Source organism: Salmo trutta, chromosome 1 (genome assembly GCF_901001165.1).
Source record: "Salmo trutta chromosome 1, fSalTru1.1, whole genome shotgun sequence".
Classification (NCBI taxonomy): Eukaryota; Metazoa; Chordata; class Actinopteri; order Salmoniformes; family Salmonidae; genus Salmo; species Salmo trutta.
This window is the reverse complement of record NC_042957.1, coordinates 23174855-23196033: the sequence shown is the minus strand read 5'-3', so window position 1 is coordinate 23196033 and position 21179 is coordinate 23174855. Positions and strand designations below refer to the sequence as shown.

At 42.8% G+C, this 21179-nt stretch overlaps 1 protein-coding gene across 4 annotated transcripts; it reads left to right on the top strand.

The window, feature by feature from the left end:
* Positions 1-3125: 3125 nt before the first annotated feature.
* fdft1 (farnesyl-diphosphate farnesyltransferase 1) lies at positions 3126-16028 on the top strand. Of its 4 annotated transcripts, none has more exons than XM_029748748.1 (8): positions 3126-3353; positions 6100-6197; positions 9345-9528; positions 11531-11659; positions 13347-13538; positions 13629-13805; positions 13973-14125; positions 14264-16028. In XM_029748748.1, the coding sequence occupies exons 1-8, from the start codon at positions 3255-3257 to the stop codon at positions 14486-14488; spliced, it is 1257 nt and encodes a 418-aa protein (XP_029604608.1). In that variant the 5' UTR covers positions 3126-3254; the 3' UTR covers positions 14489-16028. The 4 variants fall into 4 exon arrangements, with proteins under 4 accessions (XP_029604608.1, XP_029604663.1, XP_029604631.1 ...); XM_029748803.1 differs by lacking the exon at positions 3126-3353 and adding an exon at positions 3405-3594; XM_029748771.1 differs by lacking the exon at positions 3126-3353 and adding an exon at positions 5585-5635.
* The last annotated feature ends 5151 nt before the right edge of the window (positions 16029-21179 follow it).

Here is a 21179-nt window from a genome sequence, read left to right as displayed (position 1 = left end):
TCCTCCTCCAATGGATTGTATAGATAGCCTCCTCAAAAACAGCACAAGTCGTCTCAGAGCCATGCTGAATAAAATGTTGGACAGGCTTAGCATAGCACTGTCTTACTTAAATAATATTTCATGATCAGAACTGCCTGGGTGGACTGGGCTAAGGCGGGTACTTACCCACATTTCCACAGTGAAACAGAGAGAGAGAGAAACAGAGAGCGAGAGAGAAACAGAGAGAGAGAAAGAGATAGAGAGACAGAGGAGAGAGCGGGAGAAAGAGAGAGCGAGAGAGAGAAACAGAGAGAGAAAGAGAGAGAAAGAGAGACAGAGAGAGAGAGAATGAGAGAAAAGGAGAGTTAGAGAGAGAAAAAGATAAACAGAGAGAGAGGGAGAGGGAGAGAGGAGGGGAAGAAATGTAGAGAGAGAGAGAGAGAGAGAGAGAGAGAGAGAGAGAGAGAGAGAGAGAGAGAGAGAGATTTTATTTATTTTTTATAATTACTTTTATTATCACTATTTCACATTACTATTATGTATTACTTTAATACAATGTATATCGTATACAGTGATGCTTTGGCAATATTGACGAAACGTTTTGAATTTGAGAGAGAGAGAGAGAGAGAGAGAGAGAGAGAGAGAGAGAGAGAGAGAGAGAGAGAGAGAGAGAGCAAGAGAGCAAGAGAGCAAGAGAGGGGGAGGTGAGAGAGAGAGTGAGCCAAGGAGGGCCTACAGCAGCACCTAGATCTTCTGCACAGATGTCAGACCTGGGCCCTGACAGTAAATCTCAGTAAGACAAAAATAATGGTGTTACAAAAAAGGTCTAGTTGCCAGGACCACAAATACAAATTCCATCTTAACACCGTTTCCCTAGAGGAGAAAAAAAACTATACATACCTCAGCCTTAACATCAGTGCCACAGCTAACTTCCACAGCAAATTGAGACTGCATGCAGAATTCTGCAAAAATATCCTCAGTGTACAACGTAAGACACCAAATAATGCATGCAGAGCAGAACTAGGCTGGTATCGCTAATTATCCAAATCCATAAAAGAGACGTTAAATTCTACAACCACCTAAAAGGAAGCTATTCCCAAACTTTTCATAACAAAGCCATCACCTACATAGAGAGGAACCTGGAGAAGAGTCACCTAGGCAAACTGGTCCTGGGGCTCTGTTTACAAACACAAACAGACCCCACAAAGCCCCAGGACAGCAACACAATTAAACCCAACCAAATCACGAGAAAACAAAAAGATCATTACTTGACACATTGGAAAGAATTAACAAAAAAAACAGCAAACGAGAATGCTATTTGGCCCTAAACAGAGAGTACACAGTGGCAGAATACCTGACCACTGTGACTGACCCAAACTTAAGGAAAGCTTTGACTATGTACAGACTCAGTGAGCTCAGCCTGCTATTGAGAAAGGTCGCCGAAGGCAGACCTGGCTCAAAAGAGAAGACAGGCTATGTGGACACTGCCCACAAAATGAGGTGGAAACTGAGCTGCACTTCTTAACCTCCTGCCAAATATATGACGATATTAGAGACACATATTTCCCTCAGATTACACAAACCCACAAATAATTTGGAAACAAATCCAATTTTGATAAACTCACATATCTACTGGGTGAAATACCACAGTGTGCAATAACAGCAGCAAGACTTGTGACCTGTTGCCACAAGGGCAACCAGTGAAGAACAAACACCATTGTAAATACTACCCATATTGAGGTTTATTTGTTTTCCCTTTTGTACTTGAACTATTTGCGCAACATTACAACACTGTATATTATCACGTTTCAGGAAAAGTTCCAGATGCAGATGGTGTCAAAGAAACAAACGTTTCTTACAATAACAGTGGGCAGGCAAAACGACAGGTCAAGTGCAGGCAGAAGTCAGTAATCCAGATCAGAGTCCGTAAGGTACAGAACGGCAAGCAGTCTCGGGGTCAGGGTAGGCAGAGGTCAATAATACAGGGTGGGGTGACAAGGTACAGAACGGCAGGCAGGCTCAGGGTCAAGGCAGGCAGAATGGTCAAAATGGGAAAGATGGGCGACACCTGGAGGGGGGTGGAGACAAGGTCAAAGACAGGTGAAACAGATCAGGGTGTGACATATATAGACATAATATGACATGTGAAATGTCTTTATTATTTTGATACTTGTGTGGTGTGTGTGTAATATTTACAGTTCACTTTGTATTGTTTATTTCACTTTTCTTTATCCATTTCACTATCCTTGGCAATGTAAACATATCTTTCACATGCCAGTAAAGCCCCTTGAATTGAACTGAATCGAGAGAGGGAGAGAAGAAGAAGAAGAGAGAAGAGAAAGAGGGGGAGTAGAGAGAGACAGGGAGGGGGATTCAAGGCCCTCAGGTGAAAGGTATATTTCAGGTTGATCCACTAAATTGTAGGGAATCTGCTGGTGTAGCTCACTGATCTGTAGGCTATTTAGAAAAGCAGAGCTCAGCCAGTCTCCTGCCCCAGTTACAGGTTCAATAGGCTTTACTGTACAAGTGTAAATCTGAAGACTTTTTTGTGTTTTCTTCTAATGTAAAAATGTGCAGCTCATATACAGTAGCTTTATTATTCACACACACACACACACACACACACACACACACACACACACACACACACACACACACACACACACACACACACACACACACACACACACACACACACACACACACACACACAAATGCACAACTTCACAACTTCACAAACATACACACAGGTCATGCCAGTCTACTGTATGAAAACTATCCCATCATATTTACAAAAAGGGCATGTTGATAAATGAATTATAATAAATAAAGGAGCCTAAAATGTAGGACATGGGTTACTGTTGACTTGGCCTCAGAATAACAAACTATTTTTTGGTAATTAAAACTGGTGATGTACAGTGTGACACAACAACAGTATCTGTCACACTCCGTCCGGATGGTCTCTCGGTTAGGTTAAACAACGTATCATCCAATCAGATGCCTCAGTTTGGAGAAACACGGCCGGGTCGGGACGTCACACCAGCCGCTCTAGTCATCCACTGGTCGACAGGCACTGAGCCCATGATTTTCTGACCAATCACAGGCGTCATTCGATCTGACGACTTTTCTTCGGTGGAAGGGGGCCGGCTGCTCTATAGCTCAGCGGCTCAACGTTTGAATGGAGAAAATATTGCCAGGTTTTAAGCGCACTTGGGTGGAATAAGCACACGATACAAGAAAGCATCATCGGCGTACGTGTGGTCAAAAGATAAAACATGGATATCGTAAAATCGTTAGGACACCCGGAGGAAATATTCAACCTGTTCAAGTTTAAAATGGGGGGCTGTCGCACTGTGATGCCCAAGTTGGACTATGTGAGTAGCTATCTGCTCTAAACCCCTCGAGTATTGCCTACCTGTAACCTAGGCTACGGCACGACTCGCTATTGTCGTTTCTTATACATTTTGGAATAGCATAGACCTACACAACATAATGTGCGCGCTAACAGTGCCAGTCTGTATCCATGCATCTCGTCAACATTAGCCCACTTGCATTTTCTACACAACAATGCTTCTGGCTTCATCAAATGCGTAGACACATTCTACAGGAGCAATGGTACAGTAGTAACAGTAATAGGTTACCTAGTCAACTAACTACCTGAATGAACTAGAAGGGTAGCCTATTGTAACTCTATTTCTCACAGCAATGTTTTGTATTGTCTAGGCCTAGAATAAATAATAGATGCGCAGTTCAGGCTAGAGAGAAGGATAACGGTTGACTTAATGGCTGGGATTTGCGTTATATAATAGCCTTTGTGGGTTCCTTCCGGCAGCAGATGCTGTGCGCCTGTTTGTTTGGCGGCGCAGGTAATGCCTGATTTCCGACACTGTAAACACCGCTTTGACCTGGAATGATGATAGTTGAATGTCCAGTGGTGGAAAAAGTTGAAGGTAAAGAAAGATCCCTTAATAGAAAATGACTCAAGTAAAAGTCACCCAGTAAAATAGTACTTGAGTAAAAATCTAAAAGTATTTGGTTTGAAATATACTTAAGTATCAAAAGTAAAAGTATGAATAATAAAAAATGCATTATATTAAGCAAACCAGACAGCACCATTTTTTATATATATATATACGGATATCCAGGGTCACACTGCAACACTCAGACATCATTTACAAACAAAGCATTTGTGTTTAGTGAGTCTGCTAGATCAGAGGCAGTAGGGATGACCAGGGATGTTCTCTTGATATGTGTGCGAATTGGACCATTTTCTGTCCTGCTAAGCATTCAAAATGTAACGAGTACTTTTGGGTTTCAGGGAAAATGTACATAAAAAGTACAGAATGTTCTGTATTGAAGTAAAAGTAAAAGTTGTCAAAAATATAAATAGTAAAGTACAGATACCCCCCAAAACCTTTATTTATTTTATTTAACCTTTATTTAACTAGGCAAGTCAGTTAAGAACACATTCTTATTGACAATGACGGCCTACTCCGGCCAAATCTAACCCGGACATTAAAATATTTTTACGTAAGTACTTTACACCACTGTGTATATCCAGTAGGATTTCCCTTTATGATGGATGAATGACACTATCATAACGTTATAGCCAAATAGAGAGTATTTTATGACGAGAGCTAGCTTTGAAATAAGACATTTCAGGTGTCAATTAAAGGGGGGCGATTTTCTTGAATCAGGAGTCCAGTTACATGCGAAAATGTGAAAGCGCGTGGTGGCTTCCCCTGGCTAGTGCACGATGGTGTGCGTCTGAGTTCAGAGCAGCCTGCCAGTCCACGATGGGCATAATGCAGGGATTATCAACTAGATTCAGCCGCTGGACGATTTTTTCTTGAATGGATGGTCAGTGTCCAGAACATAATTACAAATCATTTGTAAACTGCAAATTGACCGCAAGACGCCCAAACGGATATAATATTTAACTAAACACAATCATTTCAAACCTTGCTTACATTTGTATATGATCCCATACTGTTTATCTCTCCATTATGCGTGGGAATACTTTGGAACAGATTTACAAAATTAAAATCACTTGGAGCTGATTTGCTGGTGTTTTTACAGTATTTTATGTCCAACATTATAATCATTTTATATATATTGTTTATATTATTTATTTTGCTCAGAATGCTTGGGGACCAAATAAAATCAAGGCCGCGGGCCGCCAGTTGGGGAACCCTGGCATAATACAAACACTTTGTTTTTGCTACAGTCTGCCACTAGATGACAGTACAGCATCATCTGTCAGTCAGCTCAACATTTCCTCATGTTCATGCGTTTTGCAATGTTGAGAAAATTGTTAGAGGAAATTGTAGGCAAGCAACTTCTTATGCGTCAGTGGGTTGGCCAAATAAGTCTACGCGATTCAAATTACGATTGCAGAGAGAAACACATAGGCTTACACAATAAAACGTTTCGTTATGTGTGAATAATGTGCATGATCATTATTTTGGGGAATTGATAGGTCTGTGTGCAATGTTTAGCAAACATGGCGTATAGTGTGTTACATGTTGGGGGGGGGGGGTTACTCTGGCAGAAAACACTGCTGTGTTATGACTGAAGTGGGAGGGGCTCCGATGTCAAACTGCATCACAGCCTACTGCTGCGCTCAATGGGTGCGCCCGTGAACAAATTCTTCGAGGTATGTGGATGGATTTATTACTCTGGTCTGGAGACTGTATAGGCCGTGAGACTTGTTTAAAAATCACCGACTGACCCCACCCTGCAAAGTCTATAACTTCCTAAAGTGTTCACCCCGCTACAGAGTAACACCCCATGTCCTCTGCTGAACTGCGCGCGCGAATGAATACCACGGATATTAATAACTGGATAGCCAACAATGTTGTCTAAATTGCTCATGGAAGGCTGAGCGTCCATTTTCCTCATATGGCCGGAGCTTGCTGCAAGTGTCCGGTTTCTCTCACGGTGTTCAAGCGCTCTCTCTGCGTCACCCCGCGGAGCCCTGGACCCGCTTCACGGTCCCTTCTCTCCGGGGGACGGCTGGGCGAGAGGGGCGTGCAGGAGGGATGTTGGGCCGCCCGCCCCAGCGCTTTGCGGACAGTAGGCTCTTACCGACACCCCGTGTTTCTCTGTTTCTCTTGCCAGGAATCCATGAGTGCGAGCCTGCGGACATGCTACCTCTATCTGAACCAGACCAGTCGCAGTTTCGCCGCTGTTATCCAGGCGCTAGACGGAGAGTTACGGTAAGTTTGCATAACCTTGCCAACTTTGCTCTCCAACCATGCAGGTAAGGGGTGTGTCTCCAGCATGTCGAAGTAAACAAGGAACCATGACAGCTGAATATCAGCACTTTGGCAAATACACGACAAAAATGTGATAGGCTATTGGAACTTTGGAGGATTTTAGGGTATTATTATTGACCCTGCAACAATGGTCAGTTTTGACCTTGAGTTCGCTTATTTACCCATTTTAAATCAGGAAAAGAAACTGATTTTAATATGACAGAAAAGTAGTCTAAACTAACCTACAAAGTGGCAAATGTATAGCCAAGTGCACAAGCTATAGTGGGGCACTGTAGGGCACTACTGTAACTGAACTGATTTGCTTGCTGGGGAATTCAATGTGACTGCTTATAATTATATTACAGCCAGCCATATTCCCCTGCAGCAGTACTGTGTCTATTTTATTCCCACCATTCAGTTTACAGAAGTGGCATAGCTGGTTTTAAGTACAAATTGTGTGTGGTTTGTGCGTGTTCCCGAATGGTAGCTTACAGGTTTTTACAGCTGTCATTCAAAGCGCATGACGTTTCCATACACATAGGACCTACAGTAGCTAGTTCACACTTTGTTGAGGCATGAGTCCCGGCAGTAAAATGTATTAAGCTTCATACCATACTGTACATCACATGTCAAGTGTTACATTAAAGTTCAATATTGGTGTCAGCCCTTTCCTGCTCACTCTGTAGCAGTTCGGTTTTCAGTGTGCCAGTCCTAACATTTTCAACAGAAATTAATCACTCACATCTATTTGTATTGAAATCAGTGGAACCACGATGATGAGAAACAATTCTGGGGCTCTTCCTGCAAATGTCTCTAGTCTTAATACCACACACAGATTTGAAAGTCTAATGACCCCTGTTGCTATTTATAAATCGATGTGAGAATGATTTTCCGAAGTTAACTAGTAGGAAAAGTCTTAACCTGTTGAAAAGTGTTGTATTTCCTTCTGTAATCCTTTTTCTACTGGCTAACTTCGGCAAATCATATTCTCACATCAATTTCTAAATAGTGACAGGGTTTGGCACGCATTTCTGTGATCGTGTGACCCTCAAAGCCGTGTGGTATTGAGGCCCTAGATGTTTTTTTGTAGGAGGAGCCCCCACATTTTTCTTCCCACCGTGGTCTGGAAAATGACAGGCACGTTCTAATGCTGCATTCATAACCAAGTGGGAAGGTAGATATTAGTATTTGTGAAGTCATGAATACCAGTTGGATGCATTCACATGTTTTGATCTCGTTGAGAAGCGGCGATTGGCTAATGACCAACAAACTGCATCAACTATAAATAAAAGTACAGCTATCATGCTCCTATTATAGAGTTCAAAAACCATATTAATAGATTGCCTTTTATAAATAATGTTTATTGTTGCATTGAACTGATGGAAATGCTGTAATTGAGGTCATTTCCTTAGTAGGTGACGTCAGAGGTCAGCATGTGGGAGAAGTCGAAGCTCAGGGATGATAGTCGAGTTTCCCACCAGTAATTACCAGTTGGAGGGGCATTGAAGTGGATTTTTCCCAGTTGTATGTGGTAAATTCGACCTTCCCAATTGGTTATGAACGCAGGGTAAGACCTGTCACCAACAGGCGCATATGACAAAAACATTGGTACTACAGCAAAGATATTGGTCTGTTTTAAGCAATCAATTTTGCGTAATTGTGATTACTATAAACATTTACACTATCATCACCAGTCTGAGGTGAAAAGGATGTGTATTTCCTGTAAATATTGTGTGGTGAAAATGTTTGTCTGTGTAATGTAGTGACACGTTCTGTCTACCGTTGGGAAATTAGCGTAATATAAAATAATTCAACATGTCAAACTAATTGAATATTTAAATTTAGGATGATAGTAAATTAAGCACAGTCATAGATTTTTACAATAATTACATATATTTCTTACTACTTTAACCATAGATCGAGTTTAAAAATACTCCTAAACATCATTTCACTGGGCGCTCTAGACTAGAGCTTCGAATGAAATCCATTTTTATTTGTCACATGCGCCGAATACAACAGGTGTAGACCTTAGCATGAAATTCTTACTTGCAAGCCCTTAACCAACAATGCAGTTAAGAAAATAAGAGTTAAGAAAAATATTTACTAAATAAAATGTTTAAAAAAAAGTACCACAATAACAATAATGGGGTACTGGTAGCGAGTCAATGTGCAGGGGTACAGCTTAGTCGAGGTAATTGAGGTAATATGTACATGTAGGTAGGGGTAAAGTGACTATGCATAGATAATAAACAGCGAGTAGCAGTGTAAAAACAGAAGGAGTGACTGTGCAGGAACCTGAACCTTTGACGTCCCTAGTAAGAGGAGTCTCTCCAGCCTGTCCAAGTAAGGAACCATGACAGCTGAATGGCAGCACTTTGGCACATGCCGGACAAAATGAGATATTGGAACTTGGAGGATTTTAGGTTATTTTTATTATTGACCCTGGAACATATGGTCAGTAATCAGTTTTGACCTTGAGTTCACTTCTTTACCTCTTTAGGGCTTAAAAACAAACATATTTTGATATGACAGTAAAATAGCCTAAACTTCAAGTGACAAACATACAGTATAGACTGCAAGTGCACAAGCTGTAGGCAAGTTGTAGGGCAGGCCCGCGGTAACGGAACAGATTTTTTGGCGGTGGAATTCAATGTAAACTGCTTGTATTGCAGCCAGTTGTACATTGTGTCTAATCCCACCGTTCAGTGTACAGAAGTGACACAGCTGGTTTTAAGAGCAAAGTGTGTGTGTTCCGGAAGGTTGCTTACAGGTTTTTTACATAATTCATGCAGTTTCCATACACAGAGGACCTACAGTAGCTAGTTCACACACGAGTCCCGGCAGTAAAATGTATTAAGCTTCATACCAAACATCACATGTCAAGTGTTACATTAAAGTTCAATATTGGTGTCTGTCAGCTCCTTCCTGAATGCCCAGGGTTGGTGTCAGCTCCTTCCTGAATGCCCAGGGTTGGTGTCAGCTCCTTCCTGAATGCCAGGGTTGGTGTCAGCTCCTTCCTGCTCACTCTGTAACAGTTCGGTTTTTAGTGAGCAGGTCCTAACCTTCTCAAATAAATGAATTCTTCCCCTGTCCCATCTTTTTGTCCAGGCATGCGGTGTGTATCTTCTACCTGGTCCTACGGGCCCTTGACACGGTAGAAGATGATATGACCATCCCCCTGGAGAAGAAGGTGCCCATGCTGAATGACTTCCACACGTACCTTTACCAGGCCAACTGGTGCTTCACTGAGAGCCACGAGAAGGACAGGCAGGTCCTGGAGGACTTCCCCACGGTCAGTGGAACCGCTGACACTACTGCGTACTATATAACCGTACATAAAGTGTAAAAATCTGTTGGTCGCTAAATCCGTCAAGAGCTAGGAACGTGTAAAAACTATCGCAAGCTCGTCTGAGTGGTTGGCTCCTGACTCCTCACCCGCTAGTTACTTCAAACTGATTCAGTTAGATCTGCCCACTATAGTGTTGTCGGGTTAGAATATTATGTTGAGGCCCATTACTGTACACTTTGTCAGCACCACACACATGTGGACACATCTGCTTCCATTTGAGGTATTTTACGTGGTTCTAAAAAGGGAGGAACAATACAATCATGAGGACATATTACAAGATACTAAGATAAATACATGTGCAATAATATACAAATCTACTAGCAATGTAGAGAGACTGAACATTACATAATAAATATATATATATATTTTAACTAGGCAAGTCAGTTAAGAGCAAATTGTTATTTACAATGACAACCTACCCCGGCCAAACCTGGACAACGCTGGGCCAATTGTGCGCCACCCTATGGGACTCCCAATCACGTCCGGATGTGATGCAGCCTGGATTAGAACCAGTGACTGCAGTGATGCCTCTTGCACTGAGATGCAGTGCCTTACACCTCTGCGCCAATCGGAGCCCTTAATACCATTGCATTCACCAATATGCTTATATTAACAGGGATATTTACACACTAGAGCTAAATCGTATTTAGCAGGCCTCTGGTGGCACTATCATAATTAATCACTGCGCATGCGTGGGTGCCCAGAAGGGACCGGAACCTTCTAGATGCTTCCAGAATCTCTATACTGACATGCGCAAATCACTACAGCGGTATGTAGGCTATAAGCATTGCAGCGATAGCATACCAACAATACATACTGCTAATACAATAAGGAGTAGACCTATTGGCATTCTACAAAAACACATAGCAATGATAAGCACACTGATAGAAAATAGCATGCACGGGGTACCTACAAACATTCCTCTCTAATCCAAACATACAGTAGAGCTAGCGTAAGCTGAAGGCTAGCAAACAACACTGTATCCTCTCTACAAAGTTACATGATAAGGTAACCATAACTCACTTACACTGAGTATATCAAACATTATGAACACCTTTCTAATATTAAGTTGCACCTCCCCCCTTTTGCCCTCAGAACAGCCTCGATTCGACAGGGCATGGATTCTACAAGGTGTCTTAGGTGTTCCACAGGGATGCTGGCCCATGTTGACTCCAATCCTTCCCACAGTTGTGTCAAGATGGCTGGATGTCCTTTGGGTGGTGGACCATTCTTGATACACATTCTTGAACTGTTGAGTGTGAAAAACCCAGCAGCGTTGCAGACCTTGACACACTCAAACCGGTGCGCCTGGCATCTACTACCATACTCCGTTCAAAGGCACTTAAATCTTTTGTCTTGCCCATTATCCCTCTTAAATGACACACATACACAATCCATGTCTCAATTGTCTGAAGGCTCAAAAATCCTTCTTTAACCTGTCTCCCCCCTTCATCTACACTGATTGAAGTGAATTAAAGTAACATCACTAAGGGTTCATAGCTTTCGCCTGGATTCACCTTGTCAGTCTATGTCATGGAAAGAGCAGGTGTTCTTAATGTTTTGTATAATCAGTGTATATTACACCCAATAACATTTCCAACACTTGTCAATGGATGGACAACACTTCAGTTAGGAACAGCATGTGACAGTCTGTCAGCAACACAACTATTTGCTTCTTCTTTTGCAATGGAAAAACATGCACTAACTAGAGGTGAGCGGAGCCGTTGTCTTGCAGTGCATCGAAGCTCCCTGATTGGTTGGATGAACAGAGGTCTGAAGGGTGATTGACAGGGCTACATGCCAGTCAGGTGGAATGGGCCTGCCTTTTTTACAATAAGGATTGCATAACACTGTCATGACAATGAAATATGTAGCAGACATCATACAATGGGCATCTGTCATCATGCTATGTGTGTGTATTTAAATGAATCTCTTTTCTGTTCAGATTTCCTTGGAGTTCAGGAACCTGGGTCAGGCATACCAGGATGTGATCTCGGATATCTGCCACCGCATGGGAGTTGGAATGGCTGAGTTTCTGGAGAAGAAAGTGGGCTCCATGAAGGAGTGGGACCAGGTAAATGGTACCTTAGTGTTAGGCAAGCATTATACAAGTGTTAGACTAACGGCTCCACATTTGCTGGTTAATAACCTAGTAGAGCTGGGAATTGCCAGGGACTTCACGATACAATATTATTACAATACGTAGGTGGTGATGTGATATGTATTGCAATTCGATACTGTGATTAATTGTGATTCGATGTTCCAAACATTGCTCACCATATGTCTGCTGCAGAGACGAGGGAGCATTGGAAAACAAGTTTTGATCAGTCATGGAAATAAAAGTGCTAAAACCGATTTGCTCCCTATTTAAAAAGAACCCAGTGGTAGCCTGATGTGTGTCACTATAACCTAGTGGTAGCCTGATGTGTATCACTATAACCTAGTGGTAGCCTGATGTGTGTCACTGTAACCTAGTGGTAGCCTGATGTGTGTCACTGTAACCTAGTGGTAGCCTGATGTGTGTCACTGTAACCTAGTGGTAGCCTGATGTGTGTCACTATAACCTAGTGGTAGCCTGATGTGTGTCACTATAACCTAGTGGTAGCCTGATGTGTGTCACTATAACCTAGTGGTAGCCTGATGTGTGTCACTATAACCTAGTGGTAGCCTGATGTGTGTCACTGTAACCTAGTGGTAGCCTGATGTGTGCCACTGTAACCTAGTGGTAGCCTGATGTGTGTCACTATAACCTAGTGGTAGCCTGATGTGTGTCACTATAACCTAGTGGTAGCCTGATGTGTATCACTATAACCTAGTGGTAGCCTGATGTGTATCACTATAACCTAGTGGTAGCCTGATGTGTATCACTATAACCTAGTGGTAGCCTGATGTGTGCCACTATAACCTAGTGGTAGCCTGATCCTGATGTGTATCACTATAACCTAGTGGTAGCCTGTGTGTCACTATAACCTAGTGGTAGCCTGATGTGTGCCACTATAACCTAGTGGTAGCCTGATCCTGATGTGTATCACTATAACCTAGTGGTAGCCTGATGTGTATCACTATAACCTAGTGGTAGCCTGATGTGTGTCACTATAACCTAGTGGTAGCCTGATGTGTGTCACTATAACCTAGTGGTAGCCTGATGTGTATCACTGTAACCTAGTGGTAGCCTGATGTGTATCACTGTAACCTGGTGGTAGCCTGATGTGTATCACTATAACCTAGTGGTAGCCTGATGTGTGTCACTATAACCTAGTGGTAGCCTGATCCTGATGTGTATCATTATAACCTAGTGGTAGCCTGATGTGTGTCACTATAACCTAGTGGTAGCCTGATGTGTGTCACTATAACCTAGTGGTAGCCTGATCCTGATGTGTATCACTATAACCTAGTGGTAGCCTGATGTGTATCACTATAACCTAGTGGTAGCCTGATGTGTGTCACTATAACCTAGTGGTAGCCTGATGTGTGTCACTATAACCTAGTGGTAGCCTGATGTGTGTCACTATAACCTAGTGGTAGCCTGATGTGTATCACTGTAACCTAGTGGTAGCCTGATGTGTATCACTGTAACCTAGTGGTAGCCTGATGTGTGTCACTATAACCTAGTGGTAGCCTGATGTGTATCAAATGACAAATAGCTTGATGCTACATGAAAGTCACTAAAACCCACTGATTTCTTCACTTCACACGAGTCTGTAAAGATTTGAGTGTTAAATACATGTGTATTAACATTACCCCCCCCTTCCCCCGTGCAGTACTGTCACTATGTGGCAGGGCTGGTGGGTATAGGCCTGTCCCAGCTGTTCTCTGCCTCCCAGCTGGAGGACCCAGAGGTGGGCAAAGACACAGAGCTAGCCAACTCCATGGGCCTGTTCCTCCAGAAGACCAACATCATCAGAGACTACCTGGAGGATATACAGGTGGCGAGGGCCTTCTGGCCACAAGAGGTAACTACACTGTGTGTGTGTGTGTGTGCACTGTATGTGTCATTATTGCGGTGTGTGTAGTTAATGTGTGTGTTACATATCCCTCTGTAGGCATGGAGTCAGTTTGCGTGTCGTCTGGAGGACCTGGCAGAGCCTGACCAGCTGACCTCAGCCCTGTCCTGTCTCAACCTGCTGGTGACAGACGCCCTGCGCCACGTCCCTGATGTCATCACCTATCTGGCACGCCTACGCAACCAGAGCGTCTTCAACTTCTGCGCCATACCACAGGTAAATGCTACCATTGAAGTGTTACATTTCAAAGTACATTCCCACTGGAGAAAGCTGCTAGTTGCATTTCATTTCAACACGTTTTCACTTTTCATTCCTGGTTGTTTGAGTCAGGATCCTCAGGAAGCATTTCATTTTGCTGTACTGTGTGTCTCAATAATGTCCAGGTGATGGCGATAGCGACCCTCTCAGCCTGTTACAACAACCCTCAGGTATTCCAGGGCGTGGTGAAAATCAGGAAGGGTCAGGCCGTCACCCTCATGATGCAAGCCACCAACATGGGTGCCGTGCAAAGCATCATGGCCCAATACAGCCAGGAGGTGTGTGTGTGTGTATCTTTGGGTGTGTCATGTATTCAAACGTGTTTGTTTGTGTTATTGTGCATCTGAGTGTGTGTTCTTACTTTGTTTGTGAGTTTTCTGACCTCTCTCGCTCTTTCTTTTTCTCTCTCTCTCCAGATGCTACAGAGGGTGTCCTTGACGGATCCATCCCGGGACAAAACCCTGTTTATCCTGGGTGTGATCCAGGAGAGGACTCTCTCCCAAGCCACCCTGGCCTCCCGGACTGCCCACCTCTCCCCCATGTACCTCTCCGCTGCCATGATCCTCGCCGCCCTCAGCTGGCAGTACCTAAGCACTACAGCCGGACAACCTCCCGGCACTGCTGACATGCAGGGCCATTGAGCCCACTCAACCCCCACTAACCCTCACCCTGCATGGGGTGCACGACTGAGATGCTCCCCTCTCCTGAGGCCTGGTTCTCCCTCTCCCCTGGAGGAATCTTACCCTCCCATTCACCTGTCCTGTTTAACTCACCTGTGATGGTCCATAGAGGCCTGTACTATGGGAGTCACTGGTAGCAGGGTTGTCTTATTGTGTTTGATAGTGATTTGCAGTAGTCTTACGTTCCGTAACATTATTTTCTAACACACTTGTCATACTCACGTCAGATACACACGGCATCTGGCACATCTCTCTTCCTCATTTGTTTTTTTTTGGTTTGTTTTTAATGTTGATTTTAGTTATTTTGTAACCACAGTCCTGGTTTTGTATGTTACATTTTTTCAACATGTTTTGAAAGAGAGAATTCCAATAGAGCTTTAATGGATTGGTATTTCATTTTTTTTCAACATTAATTTGAAATGTGAATAGGGTTTAGTAAAGTCTTGGACCCATCACACAAACTTAAAGCACACAGCTCACACACATACAGGACATTGAGATTAAGAAACATCAACAAAACCATTGTGCATTTCTTATAGTCGGTTCTTTTGCCTTAGTTTGTAAGGTTATTTTCAACAGCAATTGTAATGACTACACAATGGTTCTGTTTGATGTGTTTTATAAGTGTCTGTCTATCTCCATAGAAAGAACTAAGATGATTGTACTGTGTTTATGTACAGTATAGCTACAAATTGACACTGTTGTAACATTCAATCATAGTAAACTGGACACATCTCAATAGTCTAAAGTTGCCTCCTCCCCTCGTATTCTCTACCTCAACTGCACAGATCTGAAAAGACGTAATAGCAAATATGAAACAATATGATAGAAGCCTAGCTTAGCTTTCATCTATATGTCCGTGTCTTTCTCATTGTGGACAAAGGAAAGGGGACAAGGAGAGGAAGCCACATTTGTCTTTTAAGACATGCCCAGTGTAAGATGATACAGAGACTGGTAGAAGAGGGACTGCAGCAGAGCACATAGTAGCAGGCTGCTAAGTGTCCTTAACACAGAGCTTTGGTGAGTAGGAAGGCTACAGTAGTGTGGTGTATCCTTGTACACAACCAAAGAAGACATGAATATTGCTATGTAATGTTATATTTTAATTTGTATATCATTGAAAAAAGAATAAAAGACAATAGTGTTTCTGAATGTTTATTTTTCATCAGTGTCACAAAGATCAATGTTGGTCCTTTGTAAGATAACCCAGTTTTTTTGGGAGATTGACTCTGCTGACAAGACAATGGATGATAGTTTTATAGTTTACACAGTAAAATTGTGCATTCATTAAAGATGAGTTCAAGTCATGCTAGTTCAAAGTCCTGGGGAAAAATACTGCTAAGCCTGTATATTTTACTTCAAACATTTAATAACTCAAATGCAATGGAAGAAGGTGAATGCCTTTTTTCTTAGTTTTCTAACATTGGTTCAATGCAGACATAATTCCAGTGAGTACCTGATGCTCATTAACTTTGACTTAAATAAATTGTATCATTTGACAGTTTTTTAATTTTTTGTAAATTTATTTCAGCTTTATATAACCAGGTAGGCCAGTTGAGAACAAGTTCTCATTTACAACTGTGACCTAGCCAGTAACTTTCAGGGCACTTGTTATCAACCTTCGGAAAGAGCCCTGTTTCAGAGGGTGTCCCTGACAGATGCGTCCCGGGACAAAAACCCTGTGTATCCTGGGTGCAATACAGGAGAGGACTCTCCCCCATATTGTTCTCCGCTGCCATGATCCTCACCGCCCTCAGCTGCTGGTACCTGAGCACTACAGCTGGACAACCTCCAGGCGCCGCAGACATGCAGGGCCATTGAGCCCACTCAATCCCTACTAACCCTCACCCTGCATGGGGTGCACGACTGAGATGCTCCCCTCTCCTGAGGCCTGGTTCTCCCTCTCCCCTGGAGGAATCTTACCCTCCCATTCACCTGTCCTGTTTAACTCACCTGTGATGGTCCGTAGAGGCCTGTACTATGGGAGTCACTGGTAGCAGGGTTGTCTTATTGTGTTTGTTAGTGATTTGCAGTAGTCTTACGTTCTGTTACACTTGTCATACTCACGTCAGATACACACGGTATCTGGCACATCTCTTTTCCTAATTTAGTGTTTTGATTTATTTTTATGTAGATTTTAGTTATTTTGTAACCACAGCCCTGGGTCTGTTCGTAAAATTTTTTTCAACATGTTTTGAAAGTGAGAATACCAATAGAGCTATAATGGATTGGTATTATCAAATGAAACTTTCATTTAAAATGTGAATAGGTTTGAGTAAAGTCTTAGACACATCACACAAACGTAAAGCACACAGCTCACACACACATACAGGACATTGAGATGAACAAACATACATTTGTAGTCTGTTTTTTTTGTCTTAGTTTGTAATGTTGTTTTTTTATCTCATGTCAGTCAATAGCAATTGTAATGACAACACAATGGTTCTGTTTGATGTGTTTTATAAGTGTCTGTCTATCTCCATAGCAAGAACTAAGATGGCTGTACTGTGTTTATGTACAGTATAGCTACATATTGACACTGTTGTCACATTCAATCATAGTAAACTGGACACATCTCAATAGTCTAAAGTTGCCTCCTCCGCTCGTATTCTCTACCTCAACTGCACTGATCTGAAAAGACGTAATAGCAAATATGAAACAATATGATAGAAGCCTAGCTTAGCTTTCATCTATATGTCCGTGTCTTTCTCATTGTGGACAAAGTAAAGGGGACAAGGAGAGGAAGCCAGATTTGTCTTTTGAGACATGCCCAGTGTAAGATGATACAGTGACACGAGCCTAACAGACGAGCTAAGTGACTTCTATGAGCGCTTTGAGGAAAGCAACAGTGAAGCATGCATGAGAACACCAGCTGTTTCGGACGACTGTGTGATCACGCTCACCGTAGCCGATGTGAGTAAGACCTTTAAACAGGTCAACATTCACAAGGCCGCAGGGCCAGACGGATTACCAGGACGTGTACTCCGAGCATGCGCTGACCAACATGCAAGTGTCTTCACTGACATTTTCAACCTCTGTAATACCAACATGTTTCAAGCAGACCACCATAGACCTTATGCGCAAGAACACTAAGGTAACCTGCCTAAATGACTACCGACCCGTAGCACTCACTTCTGTAGCCATGAAGTGCATTGAAAGGCTGGTCATGGCTCACATCAACACCATTATACCATAAACCCTAGACCCACTACAATTTGCATACCAGCCCAACAGATCCACAGATGCACAATCTCTACAGATGCACAATCTCTCCTGGACTTCCTGACGGGCCACCCCCAGGTGGTAAGGGTAGGTAACAACACATCTGCCACACTGATCCTCAACACGGGGGCCCCTCAGGGGTGCGTGCTCTGTCCCCTCCTGTACTCCACATCACCAACGAATTATCATGGTCCAAACACACCAAGACAGCCGTGAAGAGGGCACGACAACGCCTGTTCCCCCTCAGGAGACTGAAAAGATTTGGCATGGGTTTTCAGATCCTCAAAAAGTTCTACAGCTGCACCATCGAGAGCATCCTGACTGGTTGCATCACCGCCTGGTATGGTAACTGCTCGGTCTCCGACCAAAAGGCACTACAGAGGGTAGTGCGTACGGCCCAGTACATCACTGGGCCAAGCTTCCTGCCATCCAGGACCTCTATACCAGGCGTAGTCAGAGGAAGGCCCTAAAAATTGCCAAAGACTCCAGCCACCCTAGTCATAGACTGTTCTTTCTGCTACCGCACGGCAAGAGGTACCGGTGTGCCAAGTCTAGGTCCAAAAGGCTTACCCCCAAGCCATAAGACTCCTGACACTACTCAACACTATGAAATAACACATATCATATGGAATCATGTCGTAACCAAAAAAGTATTTAACAAATCAAAATATATTTTATATTTGAGATTCTTCAAAGTAGCCACCCTTTGCCTTGATGACAGCTTTACACACTCTTGGCATTCTCTCAACCAGCTTCACCTGGAATACTTTTCCAACAGCCTTGAAGGAGTTCCCACATATGCAGCAGGGATGCAAACTTGTCACCTTTCGGCGAAATTCGTTGTTTTGAATCAAAAATAGATGACCTACATGATTCGTGTAGATCTAATGAGAAAAGTTTGGGCGGATGGGCTTGGCTTAGGATCACACTACTGGCTGTAAGCGAATGTGTGATGCGCATTTGGAGCAATACTGGCTGTATCCAAGGCTCAGCCAATCGTTCACATAACAACAGAATGCAGCACGCTACTGAAGAGAGAAGAGACAACCAATTTGCTAGTTACAGCATCAGCGCCTCATGAGCTGTAACCGAAAAACAACTGGCATTTGGATAGGTTGAGGTGAGGGAGAAAGTGTGGTGGAACAAGTATTGTTAGCGTTGAGTAACGTTATCTTGCTAGCTGGATCAAATTCTCCGTTAGCTAACCAGAGAAATGTTGAGCAACATTAGCCATCTTAACTGATCAAAGAATTGAGTTTATAGTGTGAAAATTAGCTAACGTTACAACATCAGATGAGCTAACATTAGTAACCTAACCAATTCGCCGTAGTATTAACTGGTATACGACTCCTTGCCGTTATAACGCGTTAGTTGCTTACTGGACCCTGGCAATCTTTGTGAAATGTTGACTAGTTAACTAGCTAGCAAACTAACTACTATCTGTGAACTAATGTTTAACCTCTACAGTATGTGGTTAATTTTCAGAAAGAGAGAATTAGGTGAAAATGAGGAGTTGCTTGTTAAACAAGTGGATTCAGTGATGAAGTGTAGCTGGAGCTGGGCCTGGCTTAAGCTGGATGCCACTATAAAGGTGAAAGGAACACCACACACTTTCCCTATTTCTTACTTTTTTAATACAGCAGATAAAAGGGGTATGCCAGGTGTACCATCTGCCTGAAAGAGATCAATTATGCCAACAAAGGGTATCTTGCTCTGCTGGCACATTGTAGAATAGATGTCCACAGGCAGAAAGTGTACAATGTAATAATGTTGTGTAGCCCAAAAACATGGCTTTTTGTTGTGTTGCACTTGACAGTGACACTTGTGTGTGAGTGAGGGGGGATTATTACATTTTTTACTCCGTGAACGTTATTTTTGCACACATGTAGCCTTGTGCACTTGATCGATGTTTACTATAGAGGTCACTATAACAGAGAAAAAATAGAATGCCTTTTTGTTTCATTCTATTTATATTTTATGATGTTTTTTTCCCAAGTGCAATATTTAGATGTGTGTGTGTGTGTGTGTGTGTGTGTGTGTGTGTGTGTGTGTGTGTGTGTGTGTGTGTGTGTGTGTGTGTGTGTGTGTGTGTGTGTGTGTGTGTGTGTGTGGTCACAAGCGTTCTATTATAAAGACTGTCATGGCTATCTGCAATATTAGTGTATTGTTTTATTTCAAGACTTGAGTGTAATTTGCAGTAAAGTCAAGGGAACTGATAACATTGGATTGCTTTCTTTACATTTTTTAGCTGTGAGTTAGGTTCACATGAACAACTTTTTATTTTACACACAGACTAAGCATGTAGATCATATTCTTTGTTATTTAATTAGTTAAAATCGGCATTTCCCCCCTAACAGGGATTTTTTGGCATGTTTCGGTGCAAAAAAAAGTGTCACCTTGTTGGGCCCTCACCAGTTTGCATCCCTGATGCTGAGCACTTGTTTGCTGCTTTTCCTTCACTCTGCGGTCTAACTCATCCCAAACCATCTCAATTGGGTTGAGGTCGGGTGATTGTGGAGTTGTAACGCCCTGGCCATAAAAAGGTTTTTTTTGTTCTTTATTTTGGTTAGGCCATGGTGTTACATTGGGTGGGCGTTCTATGTTCCTTTCTCTATGTTTTTGTATTTCTTTGTTTTGGGCTGTGTGTGGCTCCCAATCAGGCACAGCTGAAGCTCGTTGTTGCTGATTGGGAGTCACACATAAGGAGCATGTTTTTCCTTTGGGTTTTGTGGGTAATTGTTTTCTGTTTAGTGTGTTCCTAACAGAACTGTTGCTAGTCGTTTTTTTGGTTTCTTTTGTATAGTGTTCATTGATCATTAAAACCTTTTATGATGAACACTAACTCCGCTGCACCTTGGTCTTCTTCCGACGACAGCCGTTACAGGAGTCCAGGTCATTTGATGCTGCACTCCATCACTCTTCTTCTTGGTCAAATAGCCCTTACACAGCCTGGAGGTGTGTTGGGTCATTGTCCTGTTGAAAAACAAATGATAGTCCCACTAAGCGCAAACCAGATGTGATGTCGTATCGCTGAAGACTGCCGTGGTAGCCATGCTGATTAAGCGTGCCTTGAATTCTCAATAAAATCACAGACAGTGTCACCAGCAAAGCACCCGCACAGAATCACACCTCCTCCTCCATGCTTCACGGTGGAATCCACACATGTGGAGATCATCCGTTCACCTACTCTGCGTGTCACAAAGACATGGAGGTTGAAACCAAAAATCACAAATTTTGTCTCATCAGACCAAATGACAGATTTCCACCATTCTAATCTCCATTGTTTGTGTTTCTTGGCCCAAGCAAGTCTCTACTTATTATTTGTGTCCTTTAGTAATGGTTTCTTTGCAGCAATTTGACCATGAAGGCCTGATTCCCACAGTCTCCTCTGAACAGTTGATGTTGAGATGTGTCTGTTACTTGAACTCCG